Below are 14,619 nucleotides of genomic sequence, written 5' to 3'. Positions count from 1 at the left end.
GCACTGTATTTATCTGAGTATTTGTTGAATGAAAATGAGTGAAGGGCTTATTGTAGAATTTGATGATGGACACCTTAGAGGCATTTTCCCTAGAAAAGTATCATTGAGATATGATCATCCGAAGCTTTAGATGAACATAACAACCCATTCAAAGAAGATTTATGCAGATCTTAGTTACATGCTTATTCATGTTTTCATCTACCAAAATGTTCTGTATTTCTGTATCGGTTGTACATGTGTTGTACAAAGTACATTGGTTGTACAAAGTACATATGTCACCCATGGCGGTTGGTAGACAACTGGCTCAGTGATTATCAGATAGATGTTATGATAGGTTTATTTTTCAACCCTTGTTGTGACAGTTACTTTATTTATGCTTTATTCACATGGGGTATTGTGGAACAAATGTTAGCAGATTTTTTTTTAATATGTATGGATTTAGTGTCCTTTGGAAATATAGAATTTAAGCATTGAACTTGATCTGAAGAACACCAATATGGTTAACTTGTTTCTGAGACTGCCCACAAGGATCCAGTTTTGAGGGTGGATAATGTGAAGATATGTCTCTAATGAATGGGCTTGACTGAAACACAAAATTCATTTGATAATATATGAGAGAAAAGTGGTCTAATTTCAAATTAAATCAGCCATACCCCCAAAATCTTCTTTTTTCTTTTTTTTTGAGCCTCTAGGTCATCTTCGATTGTTTTAAGGAACAGTAACAAAAACAGGAAGGGGAGTGAAATTTATTAAGTATGCTTTTTTTTTTTAATCTTAAATGTTAATCAACTAGGTTTGGAGAAATTAAGTAGCTTGCCTAGATGACCAAGCCTACCAGATTTTTCTGACTCAAAAGGCTCCAAGATGAATGCCCAATTTTCAGAAATTGTCTGAACAAAATAAATCCTAAAATTTCATATTCATACTAAAATTATTTTAAAATATAAAGTTTGTTTTAAAAGAAGCCCAGGCTAGAAAAAAATTATGTTCATTTAAAATTTATTTGTCATACAGCACTTTAAAGTGTATAGGAAGTGAGTATATACTAAGATGCAAGAATACCGTGTTTTCTAAACTTCAAAATATTATTATGAGCAACCTAAACAATTTTTGGAATTTTGATAGAACTTATGAAAAACGTACTTTGAGGTGGCTGCCTTCCCAGTTCGAAGGTACCTGCCCCGTATTAAGAATGGAACAGAGTGTGAAGACCCTATTTAGAAAGATGTTGCTAACATACCTTGTCCACTTTGCAACACGGAACTATTTACTTACCAGTGTATTTTCTTTGATCCCACAGTTGTTATTAATTGTGATTGGGGCTATGGCGGTAGTCTCAGTTTTACAACCCTACATCTTCCTAGCTACAGTGCCAGTGATAGCGGCTTTTATTCTATTGAGAGGCTACTTCCTCTGCACCTCACAGCAACTCAAACAGCTGGAATCTGAAGGTATGATGCAGCCTGTGCAACGCTCACCTGGGAAAATATCACAAGAGCTATTCGTGGATATTTATCTGTGATTTATGTACCTTTCCAAAATTTTTTTCCTATTTTTAAACTCTTGCATTATATGACAATGACTTTTAAAAACATTTATTTCAACTGTGATCCAGGCCGTGTCTGTACATTCTCATCATATATAACTCTCTTGGGTCTCATACTTTTGTTATTCATTAGATCTTAAGTATTATTATTGAGAATTTGACCTTTGTCTTCTTTCAGATTTAAAATATAATGTTAAACCACAAACTATCCCCCCCCCAAAAAATAGTATAAGTAGGAAAAGGAAACGGTAAATTATAAAGCACACATAGATTGTTTTTATTAATTAATGACCATGTGACTTCATTTTGATTTTAAAACAAGTATATAGAGTCTTAGGAGGCTTGATGTATATGATATTCATTCAAAATCATATAAACTAAAATTTGAAAAGATAGTGCTACTATCACTAAATGTTTGTGTGTGTTCCCAAATGGTACTGGACAAAATTCTTCCCTCTGGCTTGTTTTCAGACACCTTTCCTTTCTCTCCTGGGGGTCTGCCTTTTTGTATGCCCCCAAACACTGCTTGAGCTCTTTGGGAAGCACATTGTTCAGTAACAGCCTTTGTTTGGGTGCATTTTCAGGGGATATATTTCCAGTGTGTTTCTGCATTGAAGGTTATTTGCTAAATTAAGTCACATAAACTTTCTTAATTGAGGCCTTGAATAAATTGTCTCAAAAGAAAAACATTTTCTCTGATTAATTTAGGATTAGTCAGATAAACAATGCCCAGTGGTAGCCAAGGAATATGAATAAATAATGGCAGTGATTTTATAATAAGTTCCCATCCATGGTAACCAAGTAAAAAAGAGGGTAACTCATTAAAAAAATAACAGATTGCATCTATTCAAAGTACAGCACCAGGGCTTCCCTGGTGGCTCAGTGGTTGAGAGTCCGCCTGCCGATGCAGGGGACGCGGGTTCGTGCCCCGGTCCGGGAAGATCCCACATGCCGCGGAGTGGCTGGGCCCGTGAGCCATGGCCGCTGAGCCTGCGCGTCCGGATCCTGTGCTCCGCAAGGGGAGAGGCCACAACAGTGAGAGGCCCGCGTACCCCCCAAAATAAATAAATAAACAAAGTACAGCACCAGAATGAAAAGCCTTTTTAACCAATGACGTTTGTTGTTTGGTTATTCTTTAAGCCACTCTTTTTAAAGTAAGAATTTGCATTATGTGTTTACATGACTTGCATTATTTTCTATGGGAATATTTCACAGGCAGAAGTCCAATTTTCACTCATCTTGTTACGAGCTTAAAAGGACTATGGACACTTCGTGCCTTTGGACGGCAGCCTTACTTTGAAACTTTGTTCCACAAAGCTCTGAATTTACATACTGCCAACTGGTTCTTGTATCTGTCAACACTGCGCTGGTTCCAAATGAGAATAGAATTGATTTTTGTCCTCTTCTTCATTGTTGTTACCTTCATTTCCATTTTAACAACAGGTACTGTGAGCTCCTTAACTATTTAGCTATGCATTTAATTTAAAGCTTTGCCAACCAATAAAATGCTACATTCTTATAGGTTAAAAATTTTAGGTATCTTTAAATCAATTTTTTGAGAGTTAATTGATCAAAAAATTTGTTTATTGTTGAATGAATGATTTCTTTGAATTAGAGAGGTATGCAGTTGAAAAACTGAGATACAAGGAGTGTCAGATAACAAATCTGTGATTCAAAGAGAAAAACCATCTAATAGTCTCATTTTGATAAAGGATCTTGGCTTCAAAAGTAACAGGTCTCTTTATTAAAGAACTCTCTGAATAGGGGAAAAGAAACATCCAAATTTATATACAGATACACACAAAACCTCCATCCCTGGTAAATTTTGTTCTTTTATCCACCTGTTGGTGCAATTTGTCATCCTAATGTGAACTTTGCATGGTGAAAAACTGCCACAGAAGTGAAATAACTTAGGTGAAAGTGCCATGTTTTTCAAATACAGATGTTCTGAGTTTTAGGATCTTTGGGTGACAAACGTAAACTATTTCATCGTAAGTAAAATGAAAACCTATATAGACAAGTGAGCTCTTCTAATTAAAAAAGGTGAATTACTGAGCTATAAGAAAAGTTGAAATATCTTATATATGTGACTGTGGACAGAGATTCAGAGTGACTGCCAAATCTGAGGGGTCGTTCATTTCTAAGAATAGAATCCGGATCAAACAAAATGAAGTGCGTGTTGGAGAATTATAGGAGGACCTCGTGGAGCACAGGGTGGGAGGCACACGGAGCCTCCAGGGAAAATGGGACAGGCGTGGAGAGTCAGACTCAGAGCTTCCTGTCTCTGGGCACTGGATGCCGGCTGTGCCCACTCCTTCCTCTGGCTACTTCATTCATTTCTCTTTCTCTGAAGACTGGCTTCCCTGATGTCCCAGAGCTGTGCTACAGTGACCTTATATGGCCTCTCCATTCAGGCCCTTTGAATGAACAGCTGACTTCCTCTGTCCAGTTACCAAGTATGGGCAAGAACCGAAAACAGGCTCATTTTGGCTGAAGGGTCCACCTGCCATCCACACAGGTGCCGTGAGAGTAGTGGATTCCCCGCCTTCACTGTTCTCTCAGCCTAGGGCGATGGGAAATTACTCTATGAAAGGAATATAAAGGGTCAGGCAAATGAACTAAATCCTTAGCAGTACAGTAATTTGGGGCAACTTTAAAACAAAATAAAATCTCTTTTGCAGTTCAGAATTTTTTAAAAATTTTGCCTTTAATTAAGTTATTTGAAATGGGATCCAAGAGGGCTGAGTGAACAAGGATTTGTTAACAGTGAATTCAAACCAATATATCATGTGCTATAACATAATGGTTAAGGATCTGACTGAGTCCCGATTTACCAGGCATGATAGTCACAAAGCATTTAGCAATCAGTACAGTTCAGGACCTATCCATTAAATCAGGTGCCCAGCCAGAGTGAATGTTAGCCACACAGCTAATAACAACCCTGCCTCTGCTGGTCTTCAGCTGTGGTAACTTGTACACTTTAACTAACTTCTCTAAAGCCCTCATTTTCCTCATGTATAAATAAACATAATGATAGTACCTATCCCATAAGTTTGTGGTGAGTATTAAACGTGATAATTTGTATAAAACACTTAGTATAGTGCCTGGTCCATAGTAAGCACCTGAAAATCTCATATTACTTATTATTGTTATTATTTTTAAAATTTTATCTTACTCTCATCTTAATCTTCAGAATGAGTAATATATTGGGGCCCTGGATAAATCTTACCTATTTAGAATAAATGATTTAGTATGAAAAGCACATACCTGCTATCTATGGTTTGTTTTCTGTTAGAGGAATTGTAGAAACAAAGTTTCAATTCATAATAATGGGATGAATTATTTCTCCCAATTTTAGAACCCTATGACAGTTTTATCATGCATTACAGATGCAAAGACTGACTCTCAATTGAGACTTGATAACCTAAATTTATAATAATTTAAGAACATTCCTATTAGAAAAATTGTAGGGCTATGAATAGAGAGTATTTATGAATTTTAATTAGTGGTCCCCTGTAGCCCTTAAAAACTATTTAATTAGACATTTAAGTATTGTTCTTCCTGGGTGAACGAGTCAATTTTTTTTTAACATAAAGAGCAGTCTTCTCTTTTTCCAAATGGCAGACCCATGAGTTCTGACTTCCCCATGAAACTCGAAGTTCTTTCTTCCCAGCAGCATCTGATTGGCAGAGAAAGTCCTCCTCGCAAAGGCATGAAGTACATCTAAACATCTTCTGGATGCTGTTCACACACATATCTCTCCTACTTTTGACTTCTTTGTAGAGGAGCTTATTCAGACACAGTACTTTTTTTCCATTGTCCATTATTTGAAGTCTTTGAAGGTATTATTACTTACAGAGTAATAGTAGAAGGGATAAAAGTGATATTTACCCAACACCAACATCCCCTTCAATATCTGAAGCATTTAAAAAAGGGCCACTCTTTCCTAATAGTCAATCACTCTTTGATTTAAAATGTTGGTTGAATACTTATTATATACAGGGCATATTATTACTAAGGATACATGCTGTGGGGATCTGAGATGAAAAATGGTTAAAACTGGCACAGAATCAAAATGTAACTTTAATATGTGCCCTCTTCTAGGAATACATAAAGTGGCTCACAGAAGAGAGAAATAGCATAAAGTTTGTTTATATCTTTTTTCCACCTATAGGTGAAGGAGAAGGAACAGCTGGGATTATTCTAACTTTAGCCATGAATATCATGGGTACACTACAGTGGGCCGTAAACTCTAGCATAGATGTGGATAGCTTGGTAAGTATTATTCTTTTTATCTTCTATGAAAAAAAAATCAGATGAACCAAAAAGTATAGGTAACAACATAAGGGCTGACTATATACCCAGACCCAGTTTAAGGTATAAAACACTGTGGATAAATTGAAGGTCACTATCTATCTCTCATTAAACCCATAACTCTTCTTTCCTCCACATAAATAGCCACAGTCAAGATCTGGTGCTACGGTGAACATTCTTGCAGTCTCCTTGACCAGGAGTTTTCTAGGATAGCCATCCAGGAGTGGTATTGCTAGGCCATAGAATTCACCCACGTTCAACTTTACAAGATGGTGCCAAATCGTTCTAAGATCTGTTGTACCAGTTTAACCTCCCATCAAGAGAGTATAAGAATTCTCAGAGGTCCATAGCTATGACATGCAACACTTGATATTGTCAGACTTTGGTTTAATTGAAGTATAGTTGATTTACAATACTGTGTTAGTTTCAGGTGTACAGTGAAGTGATTCAGTTATATATATATTTTTCAGATTATTTTCCATTATAGGTTATTACAAGATATTGAATATAGTTCCCTGTGGATACAGTAAATCCTTGTTGCTTATCTATTTTATATATAGTAGTTTGTATCTGCTAACCCTATACTCCTAATTTATCCCTCTGCCCCTCCCTTTCCCCTTTGGTAACCATAAGTTTGTTTTCTATGTCTGTGAGTCTGTTTCTGTTTTGTATATAGATTCATTTGTATTACTTTTTAGATTCCACATATAAGTGATAATATATAGCATCTGTATTTCTCTGTCTGACTTACTCATTAGTATGATAATCTCTAGGTCCATCCATGTTGCTGCAAATGGCATTATTTCATTCTTTTTAATGGCTGAGTAGTATTCCATTGTATATATGTACCACATCTTCTTTATCCATTCATCTGTCGATGGACACTTAGGTTGCTTCCATGTCTTGGCTATTGTAAACAGTGCTGCTGTGAACATTGGGGTACACGTATCTTTTCGAATTAGCTTTTAACTTTTCCAGACATATGCCCAGGAATGGGATTGCTGGATCAAATGGTAGCTCTATTTTTATTTTTTTTAAGGAACCTCCCCATACTGTTTTCATACATAGTGGCTGCACAAATTTACATTCCCACCAGTAGTGTAAGAGGGTTCTCTTTTCTCCACAACCTCTCCAGCATTTATTATTTGTAGACTTTCTGACGATAGCCATTCTTGTCAGACTTTTTAATTTTGGAAATCTGATGGGTATGAAGTGAATGCTAAGGAGATAGGGCAGCTTAATACCTACTTATTGGCCATTTGAGATTCCTTCTCTGTTAATTGCTTGTGCATTTCGATTGCTCATTTTTCAAGTAGATTGGTTTCTTTCTTAATTCATTTGTTGGAGTTTATGAATTCTGAATCAGTTATCACTTCTTTACATTTCAAACATGGTCCTTCAGTCAGTGGCTTAGCTTATAGTATCTTTTGATGAAAAGAAACTTTTAAGTTTAATGAAGTTAAATTTTTCAATATTTTCCTTTATGTTTTGTGCTTTTGGTATCTTTTTAAGAAATCCTCCCCTATCTTGGGTTTTCAAATTTATCAGCATTACATTTTTCATAATATTTTTTCATATTTTTAAAATTTCCACAGTCTTTTTTTTTTTCTTTGGTGGTAGCTCCTCATTCTCAAGTGTTTATCATTGCCTTCTCTTTTTGCTTGGTCAATATTGCCACATATTTATGTAATTTATTAGTGTGTACAAAGACCATATTTTGGTTTTGTGATTTCTCTTGTTTTGGTTCCTTGGAGTGCAGAGCCTGCAGTAATGTATGTGAGGTAACACTGTGTCCAGGGCACAAATGCCATGGCAGCAAGAGTGAGAGATAAATGGAATCAAGGCATATTTCCCCTTTTTATTTAAAAAACAAATGCATGGGCTTCCCTGGTGGCGCAGTGGTTGAGAGTCCGCCTGCCGATGCAGGGGACACGGGTTCATGCCTGGTCTGGGAAGATCCCACATGCCGCGGAGCGGCTGGGCCCGTGAGCCATGTCCGCTGAGCCTGCGCGTCCAGAGCCTGTGCTCCGCAACGGGAGAGGCCACAACAGTGAGACGCCCGTGTATCGCCACAAAAAAAAAAAAAAAAAAAAAGCATAATTTTCATCCGATGGTATAGTTGGTCTGGATGGATAGCTTCATCATCAACTTCTATTAGTCTAGCTGGAGTACTGTATTCAAAATCAGACATCCAATACTGTATTTGTGGACGGTCTAGAAACCCATGTTGGGAATGACTATATAACACTTGTTATTACCCTTTTGGCTTAGGTTCTTTTTATTATTCTCTGAGACAGTTGACATGTTCTCAGAATGCACACATTCGTTCAGCTGTGAAATTTGTATAATCAATTCCTGTCAGAACAAGTATCATTTTAAAAAATACTTCTATAGGGAAAATCCAAACCTTTTCATGCCCTCTTCTTGTCTATGTGACTTAATATTTTATTTAACCAAAGCATTGTAGTAATTCATTGAAATGTAATTTAACCTTAACCTGATTTATGGCAGGGTTTTTTTCTTTTCCTTTAACATCATTTTTTTTTTTTTTTGAGTTTGACCAACTCTTTTTAGTGACGCCATTCATCTCCTCACTTAGCTCTTATGCTTTTGGGGTTGAGTCTTGTAAATGTACTTTAAAATGTTTCTGTTGGAAAATAGCAGGAAAGTAGTAAGTACATTGTGCTGGCATCTATTTAATTCTTTGTTCAAACTTTCTACAACTTTGACTTTACGATGAAAATCCTCATGCACTTCACTTCATTTTCTTTATCTGAAAGCATCTCTTTACCTCGTATATGCACAATTCCTTTCTGTTTGTCACATTAATTTGCTTGGTTTATGTAACAGCTTCTACAGCCTCTCTTTGTTTGGTGTCTGTCTGTTTTGCATGTCTAATCTCCATTAAAATTTCCTTCAGGCATTTTTATTTCTCTAGTTTTTCACATGGTCATCCTGGGCTTTGTGACCTGTGCTTTGACATTGTTTCGCCTCCGACATTGTTTCACCTCCTGGCATAAAAGGATCTTTGCAAAAAACTATTATGTTCTAATACAATCTATGAAAAGTATCAATATTTGCATTTCATCATATTTTTTAAAGTCGTTTTCTTTTCTTTGAATATCAAAGTGATCATGTTAGTTTTCATTTCCCTGCCAAACAGCACAACTGGTCTTTCCTGGGCCTTTATCTAGTTATTAATTCCCATCTTGCTGCTTCCACCCCTGCAACTGCTAAAGTTGTCCAGTAATCTGTTGGTTTTCACCTAGCATACGTTGAAAGTAGAAGGGGAGAGAGGTCTGCCCTCAAATTTCATGTTTACATATATGTTAACACTAAAGGTCCTTGTGACCTCTGAAGTAAAAACTCACTTTACTTTATTGAGTTCTGAAATGGATTTAGACCCGAGTTTAAAATGCAGTAAACAGGGTGTTTTGTTTGACACACACTTTTAGTTTTTCAGTACAAAGGTACCCAGAAAAAAACGTCTTTAGACTTCGAAAGAATATTTCATTTATGCATCTGGCTGGGTTTAGGCATGAACAAAGAGTCAACCATCAACAGAAATACGATGTTATAAAAATGGCAATATGACTTTTCTTCTACTGCTCATCCATTGCTTAACCCAGGTGCCTAGCTTTCATTAGCTTTCAAACAGTAGAGGTAATATTTGGAGGATAACACTTCCTCATCACAACCTCAGGTATCTTTGCATTTATGACTGACTGCACATCTCAGATGTTGGCACTCAGAACTGGTCAACAACCCTTTTATTACATTTTCCTAATAAATTCTCTATTTTATTCCCTAAGATGGTTCTTTCCCACCTTCTTGTCTCTTCTTAGATGCTCCAATAATTCCACCCCCTGCATTCTCAGCCAATGACCTTGCTACATACTATATAGAAAAAACATGCAACCAGGAAGAATTCCCTCCTTTCTCTCCACCACCCTTCTGTACCCCTACTCATATGCTCCAGTGCTTTCTGTGTCTTCGCTCCTGTATAAAGGCCAGTGATATGCAATCAACCCCTCTTTGTGGGACCTTTCTCCCTAGCATAAAACTACCATCCTGGGAAGCTGCTGCATAGCACAGGGAGATCAGCTTGATGCTTTGTGATGATCTAGAGGGGTGGGATAAGGAGGGTGGGAGGGAGGCTCAAGAGGGAGGGGATATGGGGATATAGGTGTACATATAGCTGATTCAGTTTGTTGTACAGCAGAAACTAACACAACACTGTAAAGCAATTATACTCCAATAAAGATATATATATTAAAAAAAAACACCTGTCATCCCTTAATCTCCAGCTAGCACTCCATTTCTTTGACCAATTTTCAGCAAAATTTCTTAAAAGAGTGCCTGACTCCATTTCCTCCCCCCCCCCATTCTTTACATAACCTGCTTCATTTCATTTCCATCATCCCCAGCACTCATGACCAACATCTTTCCAGAGCCAGCATCTTTGTTTCTCTCAACCTCTCAGCAGTTACTTATGCCATGGACACGTCCTTCTTGTGATCCTTTCTTCTCTCCATAGGGTGATGCTCCTCCCACCTCGTTTTCCCGCTACCTCTCTGGTTCCTCCATAGTTCTCTGTGCTGGCCTCTCATCTTCTTGCAGAGCTCTAAACATCAGCTGTATTCCAGCCCTCCTCTATCTACACTTTCTCTAGCTGTTATCTAACTCCGTGCTTCAGAAATCATCTCTCAATGCATTGCACATTCATATCTCTAATTTAGACCACTCCCCTGCCCTCTAAATATATATCCAACTACTAACTTGACACCTCCCGGTGTTTATAAAACACAGTGATAGAATGTCTTCCAGTAGACTCGACATTCTAGGGCAAAAGCTCTTGTTTGGAGTCTCCTCAAAATATGCTTGCAGTATCAAGAGACCATTAAAAGTGAACAAAACTTCTACCTACTAGTTTGTCTAGTTTTATATAGCAGTTTGGAAAAAAAATCATCTGAACATTGTCACCTTATGAACAGCATAGTGTAATAGGTTGTGAATAACCCCAGAAATTTTTAAAATAGTAAAATTATCAGAGTCCAACTTAATAATTCCCACTAGAAACCCCCATGTTAGGGGATTTCCAGTTATTTCAATTGATATCACAGTGTTTTAAAAACTATTACTTCTAATTCACTCTTCATTTTAACATGAATAGCATGTATGTCTCTCTATTCATTTCAGTTGTGTATCTCATACTGTTCTGTAGATGGGATGAAAAGAGAAGTGTTAATTCTTTTTAGCTCCATTCCTCACATACTATATGGATTATAGTTGTTATTGCTAAAGCTATTATCTTAAAATTTTTGTGTTCCTAATTAACAAAGCTGTGTACTTACTTATTTTATTTGGATTCACAAGATGCCTGCCATTTTTAGTACCATAAAGCTTCTCTGTCTCCTATTGTTAGCTACTTAAACATTATATATCTTAAATAGGCTGTGCATACCTAGATTTTTACCTCCATGAATGAGTGAAAATTAAATAAATAAATAAGAGGTAGAAAGGATGAAAGGTGATGAGGTGATGTTTCAGACTTAGTGGTTATCAAGCCATCTGGTGACTAGTGAATTGCCCACACTCGTAGTCTCAATGTTTGAATGAGGCAGTTGACAATTCATCTGTTTTCAGGACTCTTTACATCCTAGTGAGCACAGCTAAAAGATCTGAGCATATGAATAGTATCTACTGCCTTAATTCACCAATTGCAACAGCAGATAAGCCATCCCTGTTATAGTGTGTGTTCCTAATAACACAGGAGTAAAGGAAGGCGCCGGGATGAGCAGGGAAGACTGTGCCTCTGTACGGTTCACAGTTAGATTCCAGTTAATGAGTTTCCAGAAAGTTCTTGCAAGATTGATGTAATCTGAGAAGAGTTTTCTGTCAATAGAAACTCCCTCTGTTTCTCCTTTGTCCTTTTATTGACCGTGTTTATTTTGGGTTCCAGTAAAGATCAAGTGACTGATTGTATAATGACCAACAAGAAACTTCATGGGAGGAGAAGTGGAGAACCTGCCTTTTCTTCAATGCTCCTGATGCCTAATTCTATTTTGGTTAGAAATTTTTTAAGCTTCTGTTAGCTCTGACATTCTCTTCTGAACCTATGAAAGAGTTCAAGTCTTGACTGGCATGTATACAGGCACTATTCCAGGTGCTCTCAGGAATCACACATATCTGCCACTGTCCCTGAATGCTCATGTCCAATGATTAGGTCATTCACCACTGCAGTTGTCAGAGCTGATAGAGAACTCTGAACCAGTGTGTTACTGGAACCAAGAAAGACAAAGAAAGCACCATTAAGATGTCCTTGGGTCTTGAATTAGTAGGAGAGGCTTATGAGAACCTGAAGGGATTGCGGGAGTGTGGAAAAGTTGGGAAAATTTGTTGAGCTTTGTGCCTGTCACTTTAACTTTCTGGGTTTAGAATTTTTCATTTGTACCAAGAAGGAATGGATTAGAACAGAGGTTCTCAACCTGACAGCGCATGTGGAAACTTTATAGAGAGAGATTACTCAGGGTCCTCTAAGATTAGTTAAAGCCGTTCTCTTCGTTGGGGGCGAGGTGACCAGGCATGATGTCTATCTTTTAAAAAGTGTTCCAGGTGATTCTGGTATATCTAGACTTGTGAATCACTGGATTGGATGGTCTCTAAGATTCATTTTCACTCCAGTTTTCTGAGAGTCATGGCACGGAGTCAGCAAGCTTTGTCTATAAAGAGTTAGATAGTACTTTTTTCAGCCTTGTGAGCTATGTGGTCTCTATGGCAGTTATTCAACTCAGCCTTTGTCGGGCAAAGCTAATGTAAACAAATGGATGTGGCTGGATCTGGCCATTGGGCCATAGTTTTGCTGACCTCTGGTCTATGGGATAGAATTTACCTTGGAACTGACAGACCATCAGCAAATTATTTTTGTCCTGTATATCAACCAATGACACATATAAATCTGTATAAGACATATAAAGGATGGTGCTTAATGAGAGAGAACTTGGGGAAGTTGCACTATCTCAAAATTAAGATGCTTATAGAAAATCAAAACCTTGGGAAAATATTTTGATTTGTTGTTCTGGATTTTGTTTTTTAGTAAATCTTCTCTTCTTGAGATTTCCTTTGAAATATGTTTAATGGATACCACATAGACCCAGTTGCATTCACCAAGCACTTGCTGATGGTCTGTCATGTGCTTTTAAAAAACAGTAACACCAGAAAGAGTTCAAGTTGGAGTAATAGATTCAATAAGTGATACCAGACCTTTTCAGATAGGTAAATTTGAGAGTCTTCCTTTGCCTATTGGCATTTAGTACCTTGATTATTGAAACTCTTAATTATTAAAATAGGCACAACATATTTGATACCTCTACGTTTATTTAGGATATGTCTTTTGTCATTAGTTGTAATGTGTTTTCTTTCTCTTTCTCACTTCTTACAGTCAGAAAAAGTGACATTGACTTGCCATGTGATTTGCCACAAGTTAAATAGCAAGCTATAATAATTTCCAAAGGGTTAGAATTTATAGTATACTATAAGTAACTCACTCATGCTGTTAATAATTTATAACAATACAGTTCTGATTGACTTTTTAAGTGCTCTAGGAGCATAAGTAATGGGCGCAGAAAGATAGACCAGAGTTTCAAGAATATGTTTTGGGCAGAGTCTGTTTCCATAATAACCATTATCTCTTTTTTTTTTTTTTTTTTTACATCTTTATTAGAGTATAATTGCTTTACAATGGTGAGTTAGTTTCTGCTTTATAACAAAGTGAATCAGTTATACATATACATGTGTTCCCATATCTCTTCCCTCTTGCGTCTCCCTCCCTCCCACCCTCCCTATCCCACCCCTCCAGGTGGTCACTACTCAACCATTATCTCTTAAATCTATATGCATGGCTTAAAGATTATGCCAATGACTCTAACGTGGTCTTGGGTCTCAGGTCTCTAGTTAGCTGATTCTGAAAAGCATTTAGTTTGGGTCTACCAGGAAGAATCTATGATTTAAAACACTTTAATCCTCCCTTTCATGTCCTTCACATTTTGAAAATCTCTCTTGCAAAATGTGTGTTATTTCACATGTCACTCTTCTAGATGATTCTCTTCACATTTATTTCTTATAATCTTCTTATAACAACCAGTTATGAAAACTCTTTACAGTGTTGCCAGCCAGATCTCAGGCTTATGAAATATATTTTCTATCATCATGGCTTTTGGGGTATTACAGCATGTAGTTTAGGTGTTAATGCACAGTTTTGATGTACTGGTTTCCAAATAACCAAAAGGATGAAAGGAAAAAGAGCAATATTTTATGAGGGAGAGGAGTCTGGCTTCCTGACTTGCCCTAGAATAGATCTTTAAGCCTCTTTGTTAACGAAAGGTGGAAAGGAAAATCAGGAATCATCTTCTTTTTCACTAAATATATCTGTTATAAAGTTGAGATGAGGCTGTGGAGCTGTCTTTTCCCAAAAGACTCTGGTCTCCTGATGCTTAGATTAGTAATTTAGACCAACGGTCCCCAACCTTTTTGGCACCAGGGACCGGTTTCGTGGAAGACAATTTTTCCACGGACAGGGGGTTGGGGGGTTGGTTCAGGCGGTAACGCGAGCGATGGGGAGCGGTGGGGAGCGGCAAATGAGGCTTTGCTCGCTGCCCAACCGCTCACCTGCTGTTGTGCGGCCCTGTTCCTAACGGGCTGCGGACCTGTAGAGGTCCGCAGACTGGGGGTTGGGGACCTCTGATTTAGATGCTATCATA

General features: G+C 37.4%; 1 protein-coding gene across 8 annotated transcripts in view; it reads left to right on the top strand.

The window, feature by feature from the left end:
- CFTR (CF transmembrane conductance regulator) overlaps positions 1 to 14,619 on the top strand; it is a 195,814-nt gene that overhangs the window by 135,791 nt on the left and 45,404 nt on the right. For all 8 annotated transcript variants that reach the window (XR_003431917.1, XM_027102096.1, XM_027102097.1 and 5 more), the window contains 3 exons: positions 1,301 to 1,451; positions 2,762 to 2,989; positions 5,721 to 5,821. Coding sequence is in view for 7 of the 8 variants with exons in the window: in XM_027102096.1 (XP_026957897.1) it covers positions 1,301 to 1,451; positions 2,762 to 2,989; positions 5,721 to 5,821 (480 nt within the window). In the remaining variant the exon portion in view is untranslated. The remainder of the gene's footprint in view (positions 1 to 1,300; positions 1,452 to 2,761; positions 2,990 to 5,720; positions 5,822 to 14,619) is intronic.

This window comes from Aethalodelphis obliquidens, unplaced genomic scaffold (genome assembly GCF_003676395.1).
Source record: "Aethalodelphis obliquidens isolate GAN/ISIS:26980383/991018 unplaced genomic scaffold, ASM367639v1 scaffold5, whole genome shotgun sequence".
Lineage (NCBI taxonomy): Eukaryota > Metazoa > Chordata > Mammalia > Artiodactyla > Delphinidae > Aethalodelphis > Aethalodelphis obliquidens.
Note: the sequence above shows the minus strand (reverse complement) of the source record. Positions and strands in the feature narration are given on the sequence as shown.